General features: G+C 35.6%; 1 protein-coding gene and 1 pseudogene across 2 annotated transcripts; both read right to left on the bottom strand.

The window, feature by feature from the left end:
- Positions 1–5,439: 5,439 nt before the first annotated feature.
- LOC113397998 (uncharacterized protein) lies at positions 5,440–25,772 on the bottom strand. Of its 2 annotated transcripts, XM_026636553.2 has the most exons (7): positions 25,600–25,772; positions 24,926–24,992; positions 14,478–14,674; positions 12,286–12,425; positions 10,849–10,911; positions 10,042–10,172; positions 5,440–6,390 (listed from the first exon to the last, which is right to left on the bottom strand). In XM_026636553.2, the coding sequence occupies exons 2-7, from the start codon at positions 24,974–24,976 to the stop codon at positions 6,355–6,357; spliced, it is 618 nt and encodes a 205-aa protein (XP_026492338.1). In that variant the 5' UTR covers positions 24,977–24,992; positions 25,600–25,772; the 3' UTR covers positions 5,440–6,354. The 2 variants fall into 2 exon arrangements, with proteins under 2 accessions (XP_026492338.1, XP_064072668.1); XM_064216598.1 differs by lacking the exons at positions 24,926–24,992; positions 25,600–25,772 and adding an exon at positions 19,872–20,015.
- Positions 22,584–23,582, bottom strand: LOC113397997 (uncharacterized; annotated as a pseudogene).
- Positions 25,773–25,902: the final 130 nt, after the last annotated feature.

Genomic DNA, 25,902 nt, shown 5'->3' with positions numbered 1-25,902 from the left:
AGCATTATCCGAAAATGTTGAGACTTTTTATTGCTTCAAAGTAAAATTTAAATAGGAACACTGAAAATAACGGATGGGATGGCACACGAACAACTGGCAGTAACTGTTACAAATATCGATTGCAATAAATCATTATTATAGACCATTGTTAAGTTATTGTTACGAACGGGGGTCCATTTGGTTGGGGTCTCTTTGGCTAGTGGTTGGGGTCTCTTTAACTGGTATAACTCTTTTTAGAAAAAAAAATATTTCGTATGGAAGGTCTGAATTATTTTTTCACTTTACGCCCCGTGTTTATTTGGGAATTTTTTTTACTTTCATGGTTTGACCCACCTAGTTAAATTAGAGGTACAAAAATAACCCTGTAATATTAAATAGGTACTTGTTATGAATATTGACCCACCGTCGCTTATCTACCCAATGTTTTATATGTGTAAATATCTCGTGAAATAAAGAATTTCACACATAATACACCCACACCATGTCGTCACAGTTACAAGTATTTTATAACGATATTTTTTGGACTACTAGATATTTTCTGTTTCCCATCACTAGTCCGTCTGTCAAAAAGATCAAGCTAACTTGTACCTTATTACCTTTGGGTTGCAGCCGAATGGACCGGCACGCCCGGGGAAGTACTACTCTCTCACTCAAAATCGGCGTAAAGTGGTAGCTATGCTACCGCGTTTCGTCCGGTATGTGAGAGTCCCGGAGGCCCGATCCCCTTCCCCCCCAAAACATAATGGTTGTGCAGAATTTGGTTTCATTACCCCAGGAGGGTACCATCAGCGACTGCGGTGGAGAAACCCTCTCTGGGCATCCATGCTCAGGACGTACACCACCTGAGCAGGGATGCCCAGGCTGCCCTCCGAATTCTGGGGGGGGCAATTTTGCGCTCGCCACTGTTCGGGGCAAGCGGAGCAGGCATCATAAGGCAACCCCTACCACCCACACTGTGGACTTCTGCAACATAAGGGCAACAATCAAGCAACAATCAACTCCAACTTGAACGCCGTTTACTTTCACCTTGAGACGGCGAAGCCGGCCTTGCTCTTTCTTACCGAGACCCAGATATCCTCTCCTGCCGATACGACATTTCTTTCTTACCCCGGGTACAAATTGGAACATTCCTTTGTACCACGAGCTGGGGTGTGCGTTTACGTCAGAGATGATATCTGCTCTCGACGCCTCGGCAACCTTGAAGGGCAGGACCTATCGATTATCTGGCTCCGTGTAGACTGCGACGACCATCCGCGAATCTACGCGTGCATTTAAAGGTCCCATAACGGTAATGCCGAAACCCATCGACTGATTGAGCACGTCCAAGTGGCTACAGATTCCGTGCTGCAGCAGATCCCATCCGCAGAGATAGTAATTCTTGGCGATTTTAATGCCCACCATGCCGAATGGCTTGGATCACACACTACCGATCATGCGGGTAGATCTGTTCTCGACTTCGCTTTAGCATACGATTTGACACAACTGGTCACCTCGCCAACGCGAATACCGGACGTGGAGGATCATATACCTTCCCTGTAGGATCTTCTGCTGACTTCCCATCCGGATGGCTACCAGGTTATCGTCGATCCCCCTCTGGGCTCGTCGGACCACTGTCTCGTCCGGAGTACAGTGCCGGTGGCGCGGTACTCAGGACCTCGTTTCGTGGGCTGCCGCCGAGTGTGGCACTACAAGTCAGCAGATTGGGATGGAATGCGGTCCTTCTTTGCATCCTACCCATGGGGGCAGGTTTGTTTCTCGCCGGATGATCCGAGCGTTGTTGCTGACTCTGTCGCCGATGTGGTACTTCAGGGTATAGAACTGTTCATTCCGTATTCTGCGGTCCCCATCGGTGGCAAGTCCCAGCCCTGGTTTGGTCGTTTCTGCAAAACGGCTTCACGCCGAAAATGGGAACGCTACCAAGACTGGGCTAACGCATCGGCGTCTCGTGATGTAAACACCAGCGCATTCAGAAAGGAATATAACTCTGCCTCTAGGTCCTTCAAAAACGTGATTGTTAGGGCGAAGACGGAGTACATTGGCAGAATTGGCGAGAGACTGGTGCGCCTCCCTTCAGGAACACGTGCGTTCTGGTCTCTCGCTAAGGCTGTCTTAGGGAATTTCTGTCAGCCCTCTTTTCCATCTTTGCACAGAGACGGTGAGTCATTGGCCTATACCGCGAAGGAGAAAGCTGATCTTTTAGGCTCTTTCTTCACGGCGAACTCGACTCTAGATGACCGAGGAAAGTCACCACCAACAATCCCGCGGTGTGATACCACGATGCCGGAGGTTACATTCCGGCAAAGTGCAATTCGTAAAGCACTTCTTTCCTTGGATATTCATAAATCGAGTGGACCCGATGGCATCCCTCCAATCGTGCTACGGACTTGTGCTCCCGAGTTGGCACCGGTCTTAACGCGTCTTTTCCGGCAATCCTATGCATTCGGCGTCGTCCCGAACTCCTGGAAGACTGCTTTGGTGCATCCGATCCCTAAAAAGGGCAACCGCTCAGACCCGTCCAATTATAGGCCTATAGCCATCACCTCCTTGTCCTCCAAGGTAATGGAGTCCATTATTAACTGCCAACTCCTGCGGTACCTAGAGGAGTACCAGCTGATTAGCGACCGCCAGTACGGTTTCCGTCGGGGTCGCTCAGCCGGTGATCTTCTAATTTACCTGACTCATAAATGGGCGGAAGCAGTTGAGAGCAAGGGGGAGGCATTAGCAGCCAGTCTGGACATAGCGAAGGCCTTCGATCGCGTGTAGCACAAAGCGCTTCTTTCGAAGCTTCCTTCATATGGGCTTCCCGGGAAATTACTCAATTGGATTACCAGTTTTTTGGCAGATCGGAGCATCAAAGTCGTTGTCGACGGTGCATGCTCCGACTTAAAATTCGTCAATGCTGGTGTTCCACAAGGCTGCGTTCTTTCACCCACTCTGTTTCTTCTGCATATCAATGACATGTTGCAAATCAGTAACATTCACTGCTATGCAGACGACAGCACCGTAGACACCTCATACACCGGCCGTGTTAATATTTCTCGGGAAAACGTCGAAGAAAACCGGAACAAACTTGTGTCTGAAATCGAGTCTTCGTTAAACAAAGTCTCGAACTGGGGTCGGCTAAACCTAGTCCATTTCAACCCCAAAAAGACGCAAGTTTGCGCGTTAACTGCTAAAAAAACACCATTTGTCGTATCTCCACGATTCGAGAACATTCCGTTAGCCGCCACAGCTAGTATCGGAATACTTGGCGTCGATGTTTCGAGCCTCGTTCAGTTCCGCGGTCAATTGGAAGGCAAAGCAAAATTGGCATCAAAAAAGCTCGGTGTGCTCAGCAAGGCAAGACAGTATTTCACTTCGGCCCATCGTCTAAGACTATACAAGGCGCAAATTCGGCCTCACATGGAATACTACTCTCACCTCTGGGCGGGTGCTCCCCAGTACCAGCTCCTTCCATTTGACCGTATCCAACGTACAGCGGCTCGAATTATCGACGATCAAGCCCTCTCCGATCTGCTTGATCCTTTGGCTTTGCGTAGAGATGTTGGATCGCTCTGCATCTTCTACAGAATTTATCACGGGGAAAGTTCCGAGGAATTGTTCGGATTAATCCCAGCTGCTGAATTTCACCTTCGGACATCTCGTCAAAATTCCAAATATCACCCGCACCACCTAGATGTCCGAAAATCCACAACAGCGCGATTTTTAAGACACACGCTTTTTTAAAGGCTTTCATTAAGACGCTTTCTGCCTCGCACAACCACTCTATGGAACCAGCTTTCGCCGGCGGTTTTTCCGAGCCGATACGACTTAGGAACCTTCAAGAAAAGAGCGTACTCTTTCCTGAAAGGCCGGCTACGCACCTGCAAGCCCCCCGGTGTTGCAGATGTCCATGGGCGGTGGTAGTCACTTTCCATCAGGTGAGCCTCCTGCTCGTTTGCCAACTCTACTATAAATAAAAAAAAATACAAGGTATAGTAGCAATTAATTACTAAGATATAATGTTACAGTGTGACTAATAAAATCTATATGAATCGTGTACCCTTAATCGAATGGATCACTAAAAATTCTGTAACAAAACACTATAACATAGCTAGGCGGACATGCAAATTCGTCACGGTAGCGAAAGCGAGCCGGGTAGGAGGGTAGGAGGGTATACCGGTGTACTCGGCGTCCTGGGGACAGGCGAGCCCCACATAAGAACTTTCACATAGGGGAAAGAGGCCACCTGACGGTAAGTAGTCACTAAGGCGTAAACAAATTTTACTAATCCTTACATCGCCAAGGTGCTATCAACCTTGGGAACTGAAGTCTAATCTTAATTCAGCCGCTTGTACCTTTTGTTACACTGACTTTCCGTTAGAATATGTGATGGATGGGTCTTTAGATAGACGTAAAAAAACTATTTATGCAATATTAATCCCTATTTATATTACGAATTGTTGACGCAGCTACCGATACAAGAATCGACTCGAGGGCGACTCATATATAATTAAATTTTTTACTTTATTATATTACAAAACACGCAATATATTTCTTCTCAATAACATTTATTTATAACACACTAGTTGTCACCCGCAGCTTCGCTCGCGTTTTAGGGGTTGGTTGTCATGTGTTTGGTAAAAATATAGCCTATATCCATCCTTGGAGTTCAAGTTTGCTTCATACCAAATTTCATCAAATTCGGTTCATTGGTTTGGGAGTGAAAGAGTGACAGACAGACACACAGAGTTAAGAACATATTATATGTTTACCACACTAACAAATAAATCAAAACAAATATAATTTCTCGCAATATTCACAATTACAATTTAAATAAAAAATAATTAACTTGCATACTTCGGCGAAATCGGAGTATATAGCGAATGCCGTACACGCCAAAACGTTTTGCGATACGCCAGTTGAAGCAAATAATTATGAAACTTTCCTTTATAATAAATTATATTAATAGATACAATATTAACTGTTATACCAACATGATTAATATACATAGTTTGCATTGAAATCATTTTTAGAGCGAGTTAAGTTATAATATTTAATATCATAAAGCTTGTACATACATAAACGTGTACTAAGTGTTAGCGAGTAACCCTAGCCTCCGGAACGGTGTTACCTGTATCATTTGATTCTATATCATTAATTATATCACATTATTATTACAAATAATAAATATAAAATAAACTATTCAATTTAAGTATATAAAATTATTATTGTAATTAATTAGTCAATAATTTATAACACTTTAATTAATATTATTTTATATGGCATAACATTTAATACTGGCATATAAAACTATTTCTTGTTTTAAAAAAGTTTGAGCTGTCACTAAAAACAATTGCATGATTGCTAGGGAAGTATAGATATTGGAGCATTATTATAAATCGTGATTTTATTTTGTCATCTTAAGTTACTGAAATTACAAGATAAATAAAACTACAATTGTACTATGTAGGTACTTTATTTAATAATCTCATTGATATGGTTTTTAACTTTGAAAAGGAAATACAATTTTTCATCTATAACAGTTGGACAATTACAAGAATTTTCCAGACATTTCGAAATACTATAAATACAAAACTAATGTCTATAGAGTAAAAGTAACAAAAAAAAATGACAAAATATACAAATTGTTACATGCCAGAAGATAATGGGCACTTAAAAACACTTCCTAACCATCTTAACTTCACTAAAATAATACGAAAGCCAAAGACGTAGCGAGGGGAAGCCTTGGTCGACACGACCATACCAAAATAATGTTAAACCTTATGGTTTATATTAAATTTATATTAATACGATTCATTAATTACTTTATTCTAAGTGCTAGTGAGATACTACGTGTCTTGGTCAAAGAAAGGTGGAATCGTTAAAAGACCAACAGCTATGAATAAAAAAAAAGAGATAATTCTTGATTCATTGAATTTGGCACAATTAAAATATAAACCCAACAATTATTACATGTTTAAATATCGCTCGGTCGACGGAAAAAAAAAATTTAAAAAGACATCTCCATTTAACTTCGTACTTTTTTGTATTACGAGTATGAATAAAACATTTTTTCTTACAATTATGAGTTCCTTTAGGCCAGCTAAATGAGGCTTCCACTCGCCAGACAAATACCGGCTACGCCAATGACAGGAAGTACTTTCAAATAATATAAAATTTACACTTATATTTACGATAATTTAATACATTATGATAAAGCTGTCCAACAAAAAATATACTAGTTGTAACATTGGCAGTGTGTATTCTATTAGAGATAACAATTATACAGTCATTAATACAAACACAATCGTGTTTATAATTTTACTTCGTATTGCATATACCAAGTAAAACGTACATACAACATAATACTTATTATTCAGGAGAAACTTTTACATAGGATCGGGAGAGCTGAAAAAAAGATACAGAATTTGAAAATTTTATGGTACTACTTATATTCTAAAAAAAAAAATTAGATCTATATCCATTTTACGACGATTTGTGTTTAAAGAGTTAGCGTTTAAGTATTTTCGTTAAAGCCAAATGACGTCTAAAAATACTTTAATACAAATGTAGTTTGAGTACTTAAATGCACATCATTGAAGACTAACGGCCTCATTTACAAACGTTGCTTGACGTATGTTTAGTAATACTGATTTCTCTCTTTCTATCACGATTGAAATTACATTCGAGGGAAGAAGACACAGCATTGTTTAAATAAACAACCGCTTTTATATTTTACGTTTATAAGTAAGACCGTTAGATAAAAATAATGATGGTGACCTGTATGAATAATAGAGACAAGGATTCTATAATGTATGTATTTAAATGGAACTGGAATGACAAGACAATCTAACAATGTTATGCGACACTTATTTGCTTAACTTACATATTCAATATTAAAAGACAAAAATACATTAACAATAGTAAAAATAATAAATATACGAAATCAGTAAATTTGTTGAATTAAAGCCATAACCAAGAATACACATACAAAGCTGAAATGGATATTACCTCCACTATCGCTTAATATACTCAGTTCTTCACTAGACGTCACTAAAAAAAAACTATTTAATGGAATTCATTTCTTAATCATTATATTATTTTATATAATAATACTATTTACTAATCATTTTCGAGTAATTACAGGTCTTCGTCTTATAAATCATTACATCAATAAGTGTTAAGAAAATATAGAGATTATCATGAAATTAATTTCAATTCCAAAACAGTCATTATCCGAATAAAAACAAACGGAACTGGTCATTATTAAAAATAATCACCGATAGATCGGTACACACGCATACCTACTCTATTAAAATACGACAAAAATATACGTCACACGGTTCAGTGCGCCGCGGTAATGGGTAACTTCTTAAGAGTACGATTAATTCCTTTAAATATCTCAGTAGTCATAGCCCGTAATAACTCATCAGCGGAGTCCATTCACACGTAACACTAATTGTGCAGTAACACTACTCGCAGGTCCAACGCCTGCCCGAGCGCCTCGCGCGCCTCGTCCGCCGCCACTACCGCCACACCACACCCACGCCGCACGCCACGCCCGCCTCACGGATAATGCATATCGACCGATCACTACTCCACTACATGTACACACTACGACGAATAACTTAAAGCGAATAAATAAAAGCGACGCTCTTTGGAACGGTTTACATTCGAGGTACGCGAGTACGGAATGACTTTGAATGCGTTCCGCCCGTCGCAGGAGCGCTCGCGAGCCAGCTCTAAACGAAACGACGACGCCCTAATTATTTTAATCTTAAAACTAAAAAGTTAACAAAATATGGCCGAGAGGCGATACTCGCCCATATACATATCGTTTACTTAAAATCGACGCCACTAAAATTGTGTTGAGATTCCGATTATTTTTGTTCAAATTCAAAACTACCCGTGATATTTTTATTTTATGGTTAGCTTAAATAAAATTAATTAATTAATTTATTTTTTTAATGTAATTAAACTGAAATTGAATTAAGCAAATTTTTGAGGCACATCATCTATATTACTTTTGTAAATTAAACTATGGCCATTATACGTTGACGTATTAAATAACACAAATCAGCTCACTAGGAGCAATAACTTCAGAAAACAAATATTCGAGTCGAACACTATCCGATTGGAATCACAGCAGACCTTGTAAATGTCCAGGTCTATCTTTGCGTTTTCAGCTTGCACCCCGACAGCCACACAGAAAGCCACACTCAATACAGTCTGGACAAGCTTATAAGCTAAAATCGACGATATAAGTTTCCATTCCACCAATATTGCACTTTCATTTCGAACCACACCGCAATTCAATTGTACTTTTTGTAAAAACAATAATAGTAAACAGTCGAGTAAATTTTAATAAAAGTTTAAATGATATGCCAAATTTCGAATAACGTCGCTTAGACGGTGAGTTTAAGTTACAGTAAAATATAAGAATAATCTTTTAAACGGGAACACGCAGCCCCGAACGAATGATTCGAAACGGAACGATTAACTTAGTAATTGATCGTCGTACAATCGTCGATGAGTGTTCAAAGTGTGTGGTTTGCGGGCGGAGTGTGGTGCGGAGTGAGGTGTGGTGCGTGTGTTCGCTAGCGCGCTCACGGCACGAGGTCGGGCAGGCGCCCGCGGCCCTAGGGGCGTCCGCCGCCCTCCCCGCTCACCACCTGCGCACGACACACCCGCTGACACATAGCTCGCAAGAACGACGAACCAATCATAAACCGTATCTCAAATATTAACAGACATGACGTCATTATCTTTGTTTTAATTATATATTTATACAATACAACTATATTAGTTACAAGGGTTAATTAAGATACGACCTATGACGTTAGTTAGCAATCGATGTACTTCTAGATTTTTCGATCAAACAGATATAAATCGTTCAACACATATAAACAATCTGATTGAAAAGCTTCATAACGACACAATTTTTTACACTTAGCGTTATGGTCAAAGAGGAATAATAGAAAGAAATTCAACAAGGTTAAGCTCCAAGTCGAGACGCATTGAGAACTATTATTTTTATTTATATAGTATATTAAAAGCAAGACTCAATATAACAGTGATAAAGTTCCAACTTTATAACGATCACATTAAAGGCAATTTGATAACTGAGGAGCATAACGCTAAGTAGTTGAATGACATTCAGTATAAGACGAGCACAGACATTGTAGGATTATATTTCTAACAACTGAGCTCAAATATTTTTGATAAAAAATATATCCATTACGCCAATTTTATGCTAATTTAATTAACTATAATTCAAAGTAAGCGAACAACTAAATATAATATCTTTACTCGTCTTGACATTTACCAACTGGCTCATACGGTCCGACTTTAGTTGACCAATGCATTAGTTGAATGTACTCGCTCTAGGGGATTAATAAAATTTGGTTTAGCACTGCCAACTAAGATGAAGGAGAGGAAAGAAACTATATAAGTATCAATCCAATTGATTGATTTTTCACTAACATTTTATGAACAAAACACATCTATTAACACGAAACCACTAACGTAAGTTTCGTTCACAAATTCGGCTGAAGTTAACAAAAAAATGGAACTTCAGAAAAGCCTTCATGAAATGAATGTGTGTTGCTCTGACGTAAGTGTCAAAATTAAATGACTTTCGAATTTGGTCAACTTTAATCGACTCGCGTGAACACATTGATAACTGAAACCATTTGAGGTGATATGTCGTTAACGTCACAAATGAAAAAGGGCCCTTTAAGCGGAAATTATTTGCTACAAATTTTGTATATTTCCACAATTAAAAACGAAACAAACCCTTAAAAACCTGTACCGCACTTGCCATGAGTTTGTTATATATAAGAAAATCGGGATGATTTTTCAAAGACTGCGACATTTTTAAATATTGTGATTTAATACTTTATGGGCTCAATAAAATCACTAGCGGAAGAAGAATAGAAGAATTACTTTATATTCATTGATGTTTAAAATTCAAATGTCAATAAACTGGTCGGTCTCAATTGAACCGGTAAAAACTAGTTTATTAACACTTGCGACGTACATATCCTTTTCTATACTCACTTTCCGTTCCTTGTAGTAGAGCTCTTCGCTCTCCTTGTCGCAAAGCAGCAACACGACGGCTCCGAACAGGAAGATGGCGGCGCCCCAGCCTACGCCATACGCCCATCCAAACTCCCACACCGACCTGTTACCTAATCACCGACAATATGTTATCGCTATCTGCATTAAAATATTGTAACAGAGAATTCGTTTAATTTTATTAAAATTAAATGTCGGAGAAACCAATCTGTGTTACAGTACCAAGTTTATAACTGAGATTTTTTTTAAAGCCTCGACGGGGATTCGACTCCCTTGAACCTCGGAATCGAGAGCCATATCTCATCATCAATCATAGATGAGTCAGTTTATAAAATTTAAACTTACATATGATATATACATATATGTACATAATTGTTAAATTTAGAGATAACTTAGTTTGCCCATTATCCCAAAAAAAACGTCCACTAATAGCACTAAATATAACGATAATAATAATAAGAGTATTTGAAAATAATACACAAGTTGTAAAAGAACTTCTGAATTATGTTCGTCCGAATTCATTGTTTGGAAGTTTGATCATTTATATATCAAGCTAATGTCACACTACAAAACGAATAAAACAAAGAAATCAAATCTTAGTGTGCGTGACCGCTACATTTGACACTCGCCAAACATCATAACTACTTTACTAGTGTGCGTGTATTAGTGGCCACTTTTTTTTTCGACGCGTTCTCATTTTCGACCGTCTATATAGACATATAAAGGTTTGGAGATTTACTTCTATAACATACATATAAGAAAAGGTTTACAATATTATCAAATACTTACCCAGATTCAATTCTGCGGCGAAGCATACTGGGTATATGACAAGCGCTATTAAGATGCACATCACTGTAAGAAAGAAAATATTTTAGCATTTTGGAAGAAACGTTTCAATAGACTCTGCGTCGCTTCTTGTGGTCCAATATGAGCTGAATGACATCAGATCGGGCGGGTAGTTCTGTCGTTCATTCAACTTTAAATCCTTGCTGTTTAGAAAATGCATATATACTCCCTAAATTTTTATCGATGTCAAGTTCGTTACAAAACAATAAGTATACTAATAATATCGGACCCAGATTTTAAATTTTATGAATGCAGAATCACTCGAAATATGCGGGATGTTAAGTTCTCATTTAGTGCAGCAAAATTAAATTTCACGCTCAAATTACTTGGTCAAAAATTAGAAATATGTTGGCTTTTAATTCAACTAGCAGTCTCCTGCATCCTAAAATGCTAGCTACTCACTGCGACTTAAATCGAAATGTATTGATAATATAGCTCATTTAGTGCTTTCTATTAATGAAAAAAAAAAAATTTTAAAAAAAAGCAGTTTTTTATTTTTAAACAACAAAACATGCTAATCTAACACTGCGCAGAGAACCTAGTCAAGGTTGATGTCTGTGTTACTTATCAGTTAATGATGATAATCATGTAGTACATAATTAGTGCTGCTCATTTATAAAGACAAATATAAAAAAGCATTAATAAGAATTATGATATATATATATATATATATATAATAATAGCCCAGTAGTTATATCACGTGAATCCTAACCAAAGATTGCAGCTTCAAACTCGCATGCAAAATGCATGTGCTTAATTTGTTTATGTTATTCATCTAATGCTCGCAGGGGAATGAAACATAATGTGTCTAACGCTATCGTGATGCGCGTATTCCAAAAGCATTATTTATGTCGCCTATCTCTTTCTAACTTTTCATACCAATTTTCGCCATCGAGTTTCGGGTTTGTTCATAGAGCTCTAGTCGTGTCATGTGACAGTACTGACATTAATATAAGTAACTAAACGCCACCGTGACGAGCACGCCGACCGATGTGCACGAGGCGGAACTAGTAACTTAACACCTTAACGAACAGCGAGACAATGATTCTTTTATACACATTTAGAACAAATAAATAAAACGCAAAACTTTTGTATTTAACATGAAATAAATTAATTATAAAGTATAAGTTGTTTACTAGTACATAGGGTTCATTCATAAGAATGTATCTTTTTAGATATCATAAATAATTTCGATTCCCAAAATGATCTACTATAAACATTAACATAAATATAGTTCAATCTATGGTTTTCAAATGTGAAACTATTGTCGAATCATCATTATTTCGCCGTCCATCCTACGAGCACTGCAAAGTTTATTATTGAAATATACAAAGATATGTGTTTCATGGTCAGTGTGAGCGAATGATGAATATAACATACGCGCAAGTGACATGGCGAGCACCGCGAACCGGTAGTAGCGGAACTTAGTGCGGTGGTCGGCCGAGCGCAGGCCGAGCCCCGTGAGCAGCGCGCCGCACACGTCCGTCGCTAGCGTCGCCACACACAGCCCCGCCGCAGCCCTGCACGAAGCGATCGCATTTGTTAGGCCAATGTTCATTACATTATTGTTATAGCACGTTCAACAATCGGTCATTAACCTAGTTATTACGATAAAGTATGTGTGTATCTATAAGTATCATGTATCTAAATTATGTAGTTATACTAGTAGATACCTATAGATACTATACACACATTATACCTACCCACACATGTTTAGTTGGGTTGTAATTTCTTGCCTTATATTATAAAGTTACATTAATGTTGTTATTTCTGGTTTTAACTGTACATTATCATAACCTTGTTGGGCGTCTTAAAAAATATTTCTTTATTAAAAAATCTATAACCCAACCTAACCATGCCACATATATAATAACAACCGTTTTTATTTATGGTATAAAATATAAAATGTCGAAATTAGAAAAAACAAGATATTTGTAACATAGAAGGTCAAGCATTCAGAATTTTGTTAAATTGCTTTTTAGCCATACAAAATCGATTTATCAACATCTTATTGTAAAAATTCCAAACAACAATAATGACCGACTTCGATTGACAATTAAATGAGAAATAATTTACCAACTGAATATGTAGAATAAAATACAAAAATATATTTCATATCTTAATCTTTAAAAAGACTGACGTTGATAAAACTTACGATAACCTGCAATTGTATGTCTTATCAACACCGGAATGCAATTCTATCAACATTTTAAACATGAACATTATAAATAATTATTAAGATACACTTGTGTATGAAACATAGGTTATTATTGAGACCAACTATTACATGGTTAAGCAATTATTAAATAATAATTATTTTACATTAAGGACTTAATAAGTATGTAGATGAAAATACTAAACTACTGTTGGTGCATTGCACACACAAGTAACTAGAGTGATGGCATTTTTTCGACGATACTATGTTCGAACGGTGCGCCATCAATTGAGGCAATAAAACGTGTTGTCCTTGCTAATATAATTTCGGCATATATCTATAAATAATCTAATTTGACGTATATAGTATGCATTTCTGCATATAATCTACTGTTAGAATAACTGTTATTGGACACATTTTTATTCTTTTGACGTATCATATTTTTCTATATCTCGCTGAGTGGAGATTAATATGAATACTCAAATAGTTATTATTATTGTTTGCTTTATAGTGTTTCTTTCTAAAAGCCCACGCTTCGGATCGCCACCGATTTTTTTTTTTATCAAATACACTTATACCACGGCCACTAGATCACGGTTGTCTCGATACTTGTAACAAAGACTTCCTGAGCTTCCTTAAAAAGCGACCTCTTAATGTGCTGACTTTTAAAATGGTTGATGGAGGTTGGAAAATAAGAGCCGATTCTTTGACTCAATGTCCTATAGAGGATGTTCATCTGTAGACGAACACAGGTTGATGAAAGCTACACATATTATTAGATTAATAATACGCAACTGTACACTTCATCGATAGTAGATCTTCATAAATTTGGACATGATTTATTATAATATTCAATTAGCACTAAAACCAATACAAGTCAAAATATACTTTCACAATCTCTTTAGATCGTCATTTTACAGAACTGTATATAAATGTAAAACTACCATCGCTTCGAACCGGTACCTAGGTTCTACTGAGAAGAACCTGGAAAGAATATCCGAAATTACTCTTATCTAATATTTTAAATTACAGTATCAATACCAAAATTGTATTAATACTTTAAGGTGAAATGGTAAAAAAGAAATAATTTTATAGCCCTTTATGCGCTTGTTAACCAATTCTAAATTAATAACTAATTATTAATAAATTATTTTTTGTCAAAATAAGGTCGTCTTAAAAGAGATCGGATACGCGTCATGTTATAAAATTTGACTGTTAGTAAATATTAATTAATATGTGAGTCATTCCACGTAAATGTGGTGAAAGTTAAATCTCAGGCGCATGACGCTGCAAAAAGAAGGATTTAGAACAAATTTTCCCTAAAAAAAACTTTAAAGTATAAGTTTCTTATAAAATTTTACGAATTGTTATTTGAATCGTATCACTTTCTTGTACAAGTATATGAATTAGAACTTACTTGATGTATGGCGCGGGTCTCGCAGCGTAGCAACCAGGTTGTGCTGTAATGTCGAAGGGAAGTGGTGTGGGAGCCTCTGGATCTATACAGTGCATGAACAGGCCTTGTCTCCAGCCAGCCGCCATTAACCAATCGGCTGACGCCAGGCCTAACACCATGAGTATCACCACAAGAAGGCCGCATATTAACGCTATCACCTGAAATAAAAAAATTAAAAAAAATTAAAACCACTTGTTTGATTGATGTCCTATTATAGTTGTCAGAGAGCATACTTATAATTTAATAAGACGTGTTTGTTTTATTAAATTCATTCATCCGAATGTTTTTTTCCTGACAGTAAATAATAATATTATTAGTTCTGCGTAACGTTTCATAAGATCGTAACATTATTTGGGACAAATGCCTATTAATGTGTAATCATCGATTGATTAGGTTACAATAGGTCAGATCGACTATAGCGTTTATTTACCGACAACTGCGTCGAGTGAATATCGGCGTACGTTTTGTAGAACACTATTCACATAAGCTGATAAATTACCAACGACACATTTACTATGATTTATAACACAGACTACGATTTGGTTTTGAAGACAACTCACAACTAATTTGTGAAGAACCTACATCGACAAGTTTCACGACATAAAGCCGACAGTCGACCAATGACAAAACTGTCGGCCTGACTTAATATAAACATATTTATTTATGGCTCTGAATTAAAGATGCAGATGTAAATAGCGGTTTTGGTAAGTTAAAAATTATAAATGGCACGTTTAATAACTAGTTCAGCGGTTAAAATAAGCAGTAAAGTAAACAAAAACGTGTAATAAAAAATAATGAAATTGATCAGTGAATATATAACAGAGCAGGAAAATAATTAAATGGGCGGTAAAAATTATTGAACGAGCGGTTACGTGTGGGCAGTAATAAATCGGAATTTGTCGGTAGGAAATCTAGAGTAAGCTAAGCAGTAAAGTAACCTAACCTAAAAGGCAAGGGCAACAGTGAGCCTGTGGATGTAGTACTATTTATAAAAAAAAAAAACCTAAACTGACCTCATCCCATCATTTTTACCGGTCATTCAGTTATTGGACTCCTAAATTATTTTTATAATTGACATTGTATGATAAAAGAACCGACTAATTGTTTTTTTATTACTGTCCGTGTTTTACTGTCACAATAATTAATCAACCGCGATGTTTTTCAACTGATCATAATAACGTCTCGAATATTTAAATAACAGCTCAAAAAATTTGTACCCTTTATTTATTTATTGAAAGAGTTACACCAGTTTGTTACTGTACACAAATGTTTATAACGTACACAATTAACTGAACAACAATTTAACTTAAACAAAGGTAAAAGGTAAACACCACTCAATGTACGAAATAAACATTTCATCAAACCACCAAACACAAAGATGGAGAAGCCAATTAAAATTACAAGTTTTTTTTATTGAATATGTCAATACCAGGAATATTTATTGTAACGTTGTTATATTACAATCATTTTCTCATTTCATATCATCATTACATGATTTCCCATATAATATATTTGCAGAACTATCGAATAATACATGAAACACAAATTGTATAGATATATTAAGTAACGAAGACTCGCCCCTCCGCTTTAAATCATCGGCGTACATTATTTGAGTGACGCTCGAGCTTACAAGATATCTTAGTGTGTGTGAAACGACTATGAGTCAAGACAGCAAAAAGAATACAAATCACATTATACTTGTTAAACTTATTTTATTCAAAAATCCACACGACTTGTATTTGCCCACATTGTGTTGTCTATTCCATATTAAAACACTCTTCAACTATCATATTGAAAAAGTTGAAAAATAATATTTGACATATTTCGCCACAGATTTCAGTTTGGTGATAAATTGACAGGATGTTTCAGAATCAACTGAATTGTGAGATTGTGATGCGACAGATGCCTCGTCGACGACTTATCATTAAAAAAAAAATTTTTTTTTTGTGTTGTTTAGCATTTTTTTCTACGATTATCACGACACCGATTGCGAAACTCATCCGTATAATAAATATACTGTTTAATTTATACATGTTTTTTACTGACTTTGAAAAAATAAATGGAATCGACTATTTCTCGAATACAATTTCTATTTAAATTCAATTCAACTTCTATATGATGTCAAAAAGAACATCAGTAGTACAGAATATAATAGAAGTAGATAAAACAAAGAATAAGAAGAATAGTAGCAAACAAAATTTGTTAATTATTATTTTTTTTAAATGTTCTTTTTACTGTAACAAAACTGACCTATTATACTTTCTGAGTGCTAAGAATCTAAGAAATGAAAATACAGCATATAAAGTAAAAACTTTTTCTAAAATGAACATGAAAGACAAAATGTTTCCCAGTCCGACGGGGCCGCATAGTTTGTCATCCATCAAGCACGCGTCTCGCTATAAGCAAAAGTTGAACTAGAAATTATAACGGATTGTACGATGAGACGATACAAAAGCGAGGGTAAGAAAAACGTGAAAGTGAGAGGCCGCATGGTGTCTCGAGGAGAAGCGGGGGCGTGCGATGTTCATCGATCGGGGGCCGGGACTGCGCGCTCGGACTTGACTGCCATCAGCTGTTTGTGGAGTCAAACGTCTCAAGCAAGTCCGACATAAACTGTTGTATTAGCGACGACTTACCGGGTGTTTTCATCTTTTGTTTATTATATATCATCTATATAAAAATAGGCAAAGACAAAACGGTTCCGTATGTATTTCTCCTCTGGTTTGTCAACTAATATTTTTTTTGGCTGCTGTTGACGAGCTAAAGCTATCCATAAAAGCCATTTTCTTAGAATAAAAAAAAATGTTTGTAACATGCAAATTCATACTAATGTTTATTTAAATTATAATGATATTGATGGACCACTGGGCAAAAACTAATTAAAATAAAAAATTTAAAACATATTTTTTTAGTTTTTGATTAAATGGAGCATTATTTTCTAGAAAAAAATGTCAAAGCCGATAACGATTCCATAGTTTTTGGAAAATAATAGATACTATTTATTTTAGGTCAAATTCCGTATGTTATAAAACAGTGACTGTACTTCTTAAACCCTTGTAATCTTTCAATCGAACAATGCACAGGATGCCAGTAAGAGGGATTTAATTCATTAAATAACAAAACGACTTTGATTTGGGGGGTTCTGGTTCGGACACGTGTAACAGGATCATGGGACACAAAACTTATACAATAAATGGGAGTGAATAATACAAATTTAACGTTTGACTTATTTCGATCACTCATACTCAATTCTATGAAATTTACACTTCATTCAACAGTTCTATGACTTTTAATACAATTGTTCCAATATCAATACGCCTTCATTCATGACGTCAAATAACTTGTGCATAACAAGGCTCAATTACCAATTAGTTGCTGCCAGTTTCTGATATTATGAATAAAATTAAAAAGTCCACATTAGTAATACATCGTTGTACTGCAAACGACCAGTGTCCATTCAGAGTAATATCGTAGTTAATAAGAATTGGATCAATGTTTCAGATCTTTTTATTTTATTTTAAGGTGGCAGGTGAGCCACTTGATGATAAGTGGTCACTACCCATAGACTTTGGCACTTATAAAAATTTTAACTATCAATCGCAAATGCACAAACACCTTGGAAGCTAATGTAATGTAAGGGTCTCTTGCGAATATAGTTACATTGGGTCACTTCTGTTCAAGTCGGAACACAACGTACGGGCTTGGACAAAGCCCTACCACATATTATCGGAACATTAAGGTTTGTGTCCGTTTCAGGATTATATATTATTATTGATCGTTCTTTTAAGAGTCCGAGACTATCTTGAATTGCTGCATGTACATTACGATGACTAATTAGCTCGTTATGCCAATCACTTATCGCAAGACTCAGCGCAGATATAAAAACAATCCTTAATATTTTCATAAGTCAAACAGTTGATCTACAAATGTCAACCGAATCCACAATTCCTCGTAATTTTATCACCGAAAAATACTAATGAGGAGATTAAGAGATTACCATGGTTCTTCAGAATTTTCTGTTCTTCAGCCTTCGTAAGCGATGATGAAAAATGTACCACTTAATAAGAGCTGTGAAGTCCAGTGGCCGAGGACAATGTACAAAAAGTTGAAAATTTTGCAGTATCCAACTGAAGTATTAAAGTATGGCAGATTTTAATTAAATTTTAATTAAATTAAAGAAAGAGAAATTAAAATTATACGACAATTGAAATATGTACAAAAATAGTACGCGCTGGGTACTGTGAAGCTCACACTGATTGACAAGCAACGACGACTCGGGAGCTGCAAGATTTTTTGAAGCTAGTCTTTATTATCTAGACTATTATTATCCCGAAATTTACGACCTTGCCACCGTAATTTGCATGGATTCTACAGAGTTTAAACAAAAGTCCGAAGAAATTCAAGGTGCAAAAGGGTCTAAGCTAAAGGTGACTATTTTTTGGGATGGCGACGGAAATTAATGAATAGTTTATCTGCCTAAGAAAATGAACATTGAACGGCCAATATTATGCTAAATTATTGACTAAGGCTCGTGAGGCTGTTGTGCAGTATCGACTTTGGAAGTTAGCACGTGGAATGCTCTCGCTGCAAGGCAACGCGCCCGTTCACGCCGCATGTGATGCGAGGCAGGCATTGCAATACATCAGAAATTAACCACACGACGCACAACTTACGGGCAGAATATTTTCGGATGACAACAAAAAGAAGTCACAGTCGTCGTCAATCAAATCATCACTTCGGAAAACGATGAATATTTTTAGTATCCTTTAACGGTATTATAAAATATAAGTTATAAAAAGTGTACTTCACTCGAAGGAAATTATATTGAAAAATTAAAAAATAATTACAGTTTTTTTTAACAAAAACTATGCATACTACATACTTCTGATACTAATACGGCAATTATATAGAAATTTTGTATTACCTAAATGTGCGTAAGTATCGTGAATTTTCTTACTAAGAAACAATTATTCAGCGTTGAATGCCTGGTATACTGTCTGTGAATACCGATTGTATGTTTTTAAATATCGTCTTCGATGTAATCGTTTTAATGAAAAAATACTTGATTTTAATATTTAATAAAAATTGGTTTGTTTTTAATGTTTTATTAATAAATATATCAAAATCTAAAGAATCTACAACCTACAAGACGATCGTCATGATGAATCTGTATAAGAAATTCTATGAATCTCGACTTCTCTTTGCAAAGCAGACTAGCACTTGGGGCACTTATTGCAGACATGATTTTATTAACAATATTATGATAATATTATGTATGCCTGCTGTACTCATATCAACTAAAAAGTATCTACTATTTTATATAGGTACATAATAATGTTGAACATTTTGTATAACCTGTGCAATTTGGTTGGCTGGCATCTCGTCTTGTTCAGAAGCAAATTGCGGCGGTGGCGGTAATACGGGCGGCAGGGCGCGCGGGTGCGAGCAAAGCCCGCCCGGGCCGGCGCCCGCGCGCCCCTGCATGCGCGCACGCTTTGACGGAACACGAAAACCACGCCAAGATGTGTACACTTAACACATTGCTTGGCACGTTACAAGTAATATAGAACTACACACACTTATGAAAATTAAGTTTTCAAGTTATAGACAGTATTTGAACGATTTTTTTTAAGTAGCTACACTTTTATAGGTAGTGTGGAGTAAAGTAAACAAAATGATTGTTATTATGCTGAAACAAAAAAGTAATTACGAGGCTGTCTTGAACTATTTAAAAATTCAAGTAATTATATATAATGAATAAATATGCCTAGAAATAACATCGAACTACGGTAGGTTATTTAATAAAAAGCAGGAAGTTAGAAACACTCGGAATCTTGAAATTAGGTCAGAGTGCGAATTAAATGTAGAGAGAGAATACCAGCGGGTTATGCGTTTCAGTAATTATGAAAAAAAAGTATTGAATGAGAGCAGCTGCATCGTACAACGCTAAATGAAAAATCTCATTCCTAGTTAATATTAATATACTAATAAGTATTTTGTGTTTTTAAAACACGATATTTAAACACATTTTCTTTAGATGAATTTAGTTAACCTAAAAATTAACTCCGATAGCCCAGTATTTAGAAAATATCATTCTTATAGTTCAAACCGGACAAGCACTACTGTATTTTCATAAGATTAATTTGTGATTATAGTTCATCTCCTGCTCGTCGGTGAAAGAAAACGTCGTGAGGAAACCTGTACGTGTCGGGTGATAATCTGCCAAAAGTATATTCACCAAAAAACCGCATTTCCAAGTCTCCAAATCTCCTGTGGCACAATTGCACATTGACAGGCTATTTCTTAACTTTTACTACTAACCCTAATAATAATTTAAATATATTCGTATATTAAATTTCAACTTGTACTGACCATCTGAAATGCTATAGATTTTATTTCCAGGTTACTTGAAAATATAACAAAAATTTAAAATAAAAAATTTAAAAAAAAAATGAATTAAAAACAGTAACAATGACTACTTAGCACGACCAAAAAAAATTAATTCATTTAAGCAATTTCAATTTTTATTATTATTTAAATATAATAATTACAAAAACAAGATTTTGTGTAATGTAAAATTAATTTCAATATTAAGAGTACTACGAAAGTATTAATGAAAATAAAAAATCATGACGGTAAACTGTGGTTTAAAACAAACAAAAGGATTCGTTCGTACTCATTTATTAAGTCTATTAACGGATGTAGAAGACTTGCAGAGCGCCAACGTTAAATCCAATAATAGAAAGCCTAACCTAACATTAACAAACAATAAACTGTAACTAGAATGTCCCGAGTGATCGAATGCATGGGAGTTTTTTTATTTCGTTGTCTTTGGCTGTCGCGAGCCTGGAGAATGTAAGGAAAATATTAAAATTAAAATTGTTCTTCATCTACATTTGATAATGTTCCTAATTTAAAAATAAGATTTTATTTAATCGATGTAAAAATTTAGTATACTAGGTTAGATATATTTGTCACTAGCACCAAAAATTTGTTTAAAATTGACTGTCTGAATGGGTTGAATTGAATGGAACTTATTTAAAATTATGTTGCAAGAGTTAAATAGAACCTTTTAACAACAGAAACACGCATTAGATGAAATTGTTTGTTGTTTTTTTTTGTCTGTTTGCACTCAATATTACCGTTTTCAAAATGTCCTGGGTTTAAAGACATTCAACTAAATTACTCGAATACGTACGACCTATATTTTTCTAAAAAAATCCAGAGAACAAGATAAGTTAAAGGATTTCCAAAAATCTAACCTATTACAATTAATTCTCAAAGTAACTTTAAAATATATAGCTTTAAGTGTGAATATGTCACAGATATTCTACGCATAAAAATTACCATCGCGGGAAACAATTATTATCTTAGAACAAAAATTTTAAACTATTTAAACTTCATTCCATTCAATCCAATTGAATTGAAACTTTAATTTGATATCAATATTTAACATAGTACATACTTTTTTATTTTTTAACGTTTGCAAATTTAATGTAAAATTATTAGCTATTTAGATATATAACCGGGGTGACGAGGATTGGAAAAAAATCTGTGTCATGAGAATTAGTACAAGAAATTAGGCCAAACTATGACGTCCTTGGTAACAAACAGTGTATTAATTCCTCAGGTATTTTCATTGTTTGTTAGGTTAGAGATGAAAATAAGCTCCACTCAAGAAATATCAAAATTTAAAAATACTTGCTATTAAATAAAAATTACATATCATATCATTTCACCAAATTTTTGGTTATGTTACGAGTTTTGCGCATTGAGACGCGCCGACTTCGTGATCCTACAAAAACCACCTTTGATTTATTTAAATAATAACTTCGTCGTATAATTGCACCACTTCAATTGTTAAGGAATGAAATAGAACACTGGAACAAAGAGAGACAAGTAGTGTTTGGGGAATAAATAGACAGCAGGGATACGTCCGAATAGCTAGTTCTCGGCATTTATTGGGCGGTGGAACCGGGCGGCGCGGCGCCTGACGCGAGACTGCCCGCCCGACGCCCTACACCTCACATCTGCCACCCTTTCGAGCGTCAACAAAACGCAGTTTACGAAGGAACGTTTATTAGCCAAAACGCTACTTAAACTTCGGTCACTCTACAAAAACCGTGAACAATGCTTAGCTTTTTACTATAACAAAGATAGCCTTTGGTGCATTATAAAGTAAACTATTAAAAATATAAACATATTAAAACAGCTTTCTTTAAATGATCCTCTTGAATTTCACACCTGAGTTATTTGTAAAGGCGGACGATGACACTGACGATGTGATGAATCCTGAGATCGTTGGCAACAAAATGTTTTAAATGTACGAAAACGACGAGAGCACTCTGATCTCGACGGTAGTCTAAACCATTTTCGAGAATTATTTGCACCAAATGTTGTAACCATTCGATCGCCTGGCTTTGAAGTATCATATACAATTTTGGGACTTGCAATGCCCTCAGAGTTCGGAGTTACGCGATATTTAGCCCCTGATATTGCTTTCTTAATGCCATTAACGGTACGATGACTTGGATTTTCTTTATTTTGTTCTATTTGTGTTTCCATTTTCATTACAGAAAGTTGTATTGACGATGGCAATGAAATCAAATCGTTATCTCTCCGGAGAAAATCTCTTATTCGACTCAAAACTGTGGGAGGAGGATCCGTGTTCGTGCCCACAGTACAAAGGCGCGGACTCGCATCGCATTCAATAGGCACGGTAGTAGGACCGTAGGGTTGAGAAGGACGAGTTAATGCGTGTCGCGGTGATATGTCTTCATTTTGCTGATAAGCCAGTTGTAGCGTGCTTATGCTTAAAATTGGTTCTGGTGGAGGCCATAATTCCCTTGTTGGTGGAACAGGAGAAGGCCTCTCTCCCAACATTCGTCTAGCGAGTTCGGACGGTTGCCATAAAGAACTAGCTGCTAAGTTTCCGTGCGTTTGCATCACGATTCAAGTGACCACTAACAGTGCAAAAGCATATGGGCTAATCCAATACTAGGTTTTTTGCACTTGAAAGTATTCACAGATAAAATGTACACCATCTACCATTTACCTTTTTATTGGATTAGAGATTAATGTTACTAAAGCTCAATGTTTGTCCCGTTCCTCTTACTTTATCAATTTTGATGTTATTCAATTTAATTCAATAATATAGTACATTTCAATTATTATTGAGCCGAGATGGCCCAGTGGTTAGAACGCGTGCATCTTAACCGATGATTTCGGGTTCAAACCCAGGCAAGCACCACTGAATTTTCATGTGCTTAATTTGTGTTTATAATTCATCTCGTGCTCGGCGGTGAAGGAAAACATCGTGAGGAAACCTGCATGTGTCTAATTTCAACGAAATTCTGCCACATGTGTATTCCACCAACCCGCATTGGAGCAGCGTGGTGGAATATGCTCCATACCTTGTCCTCAACGGGAGAGGAGGCCTTAGCCCAGCAGTGGGAAATTTACAGGCTGATTATGTTATGTTATGTTTATGTTTTTCAATTATAATATAATAGCTTATATCTAGGTATCCTTGCTGAAATATACATTCAAACAAAAACTATTGGATATAATCGAATTACTTATAACTTATATCATTAATCTATATACATATATAAGTTAAATATCACTGACTGACTCGTCACAAAAGCTTCAAAACGATATAACCGACTGCCTTCAAATTCAGCATAGTTACTCCTTTCGCGACGTAAATGTTCACTAAGAAAGATTTTTTTTAATTTCAAATTCAAAGGTAGGAAATGGAAAGTGTACATTGCATCATCATATGAAATAGGACAGAAAACTAATTAACATATATATTTACGACCAATCAGTAAATTTTGTAAGAAAAACCTATGTCCCTATTCAAAGAAACAATAAAGTACACCGACTCTATTATATTGTCATCTAGAAACATTCCCAATGCATGCATAAGTTAATTACTATACAATAGCAACTGTGTGACTAATACTCAGAGATAATGTTATATTTTTAGATATAACAAGAGAATTCAAAGGAACAAACAGATAAAAATTAAATGAATAATTACACATTTTTTTAAAAAGAAATAAACATATAAATGAATTTATAATGGAAAAATTGTTGAAAATTATTCATTTTAACAAAAAACAAAAAAAATGAAACATGTTGCATGTTAGATGAAATTTGTAGAATTTCAAAGAACTTGCTAAAATACTTAGCATGTCTTGCACATACCTAGAATATGAGATTAATCCAAGCAATAGACACATTGACACCTAAAATGTGGGTTTGGGTGGGAAATTTGCTAAATAGGATCTTAACGGCCCACATTGAATTAAACTATATTTAAAATCCTTTAAAATGAAACAACATATTATCAAAAATTCCTTGGCAACCAATAATTTTTCACATAAAAGAAGAAAGCCTCTTACCTTAAGTGGTCGAGTGATAGTCACTGTCTCTATCATCGTAGTTGATGCCATTTTGATATATTGTCACCTGTGAGTAAAGAGTGGAATGATCAAATAATTGTATAAAATTTATGTTTAATTAATATAACTGGGCTAAATATTAGATTACTTTTCTTGAAAACAGAACAATCTTAAGGATCAAATCTGAGCAAATACCATACATACAATCATACAACATATCCTAATTTGTACTTTAATTTAAATAAACAAGGAAGAACTGAATTGGTGAAGGCAATGAAAGAAATACTATGTGTTACTGATGATATTCTACAATATAACAAATTTCCACCAACACGTGAGATATACGCTAAGGCTTCATCCTTGGCAGGAGAGCAGGCCTTTGCCCAGCAGTAAAATATTGTGACGGGTTGTCACGTGATTTTTCCTTTTTTTATGTTAAATAATAAATTTGTGCACATACATAGAAAACGGTATTCGCTCTGCGACTTTATCGTGGAGGTCATATGAAAAATCCATAAAGCAAGGTTTTACCATAACCCAAATTATTGAAATATTTATAAAAAGCATCGTCTCTTTTTAACGATTCATAATTCAGCATTACTTTGAAAAATTGTTTACAAACGATTTAAGTATAAGAAAATACTACGAGCGTGTTAATAATAATGGTTACTTACATGAATTCAGATTTTACAAAAGCACCTTTCAATCTACTTTTAATACAACACGATTGACTAAAATATCCAATCAATACAATGACAAAATTACACAAAGGTACAATTTCATACAAAATTCTGACACAATAACATAACTCCCAAGTGCAAGTGTTCGAAAGACTACATTCTACAATCTATAATTGTCTATAATATCACATAACCATAGAGCCATATTAATATGGGCGCTACACGTACGAATTACGAATGCCCAGTATTTATTTATCACGTACTTAAATCTATTAGCAGTATTTTCTAAAAAATAAA

This window comes from Vanessa tameamea, chromosome 13, assembly GCF_037043105.1.
Source record: "Vanessa tameamea isolate UH-Manoa-2023 chromosome 13, ilVanTame1 primary haplotype, whole genome shotgun sequence".
Lineage (NCBI taxonomy): Eukaryota > Metazoa > Arthropoda > Insecta > Lepidoptera > Nymphalidae > Vanessa > Vanessa tameamea.
This window is presented reverse-complemented; position numbering and strand designations above follow the sequence as displayed.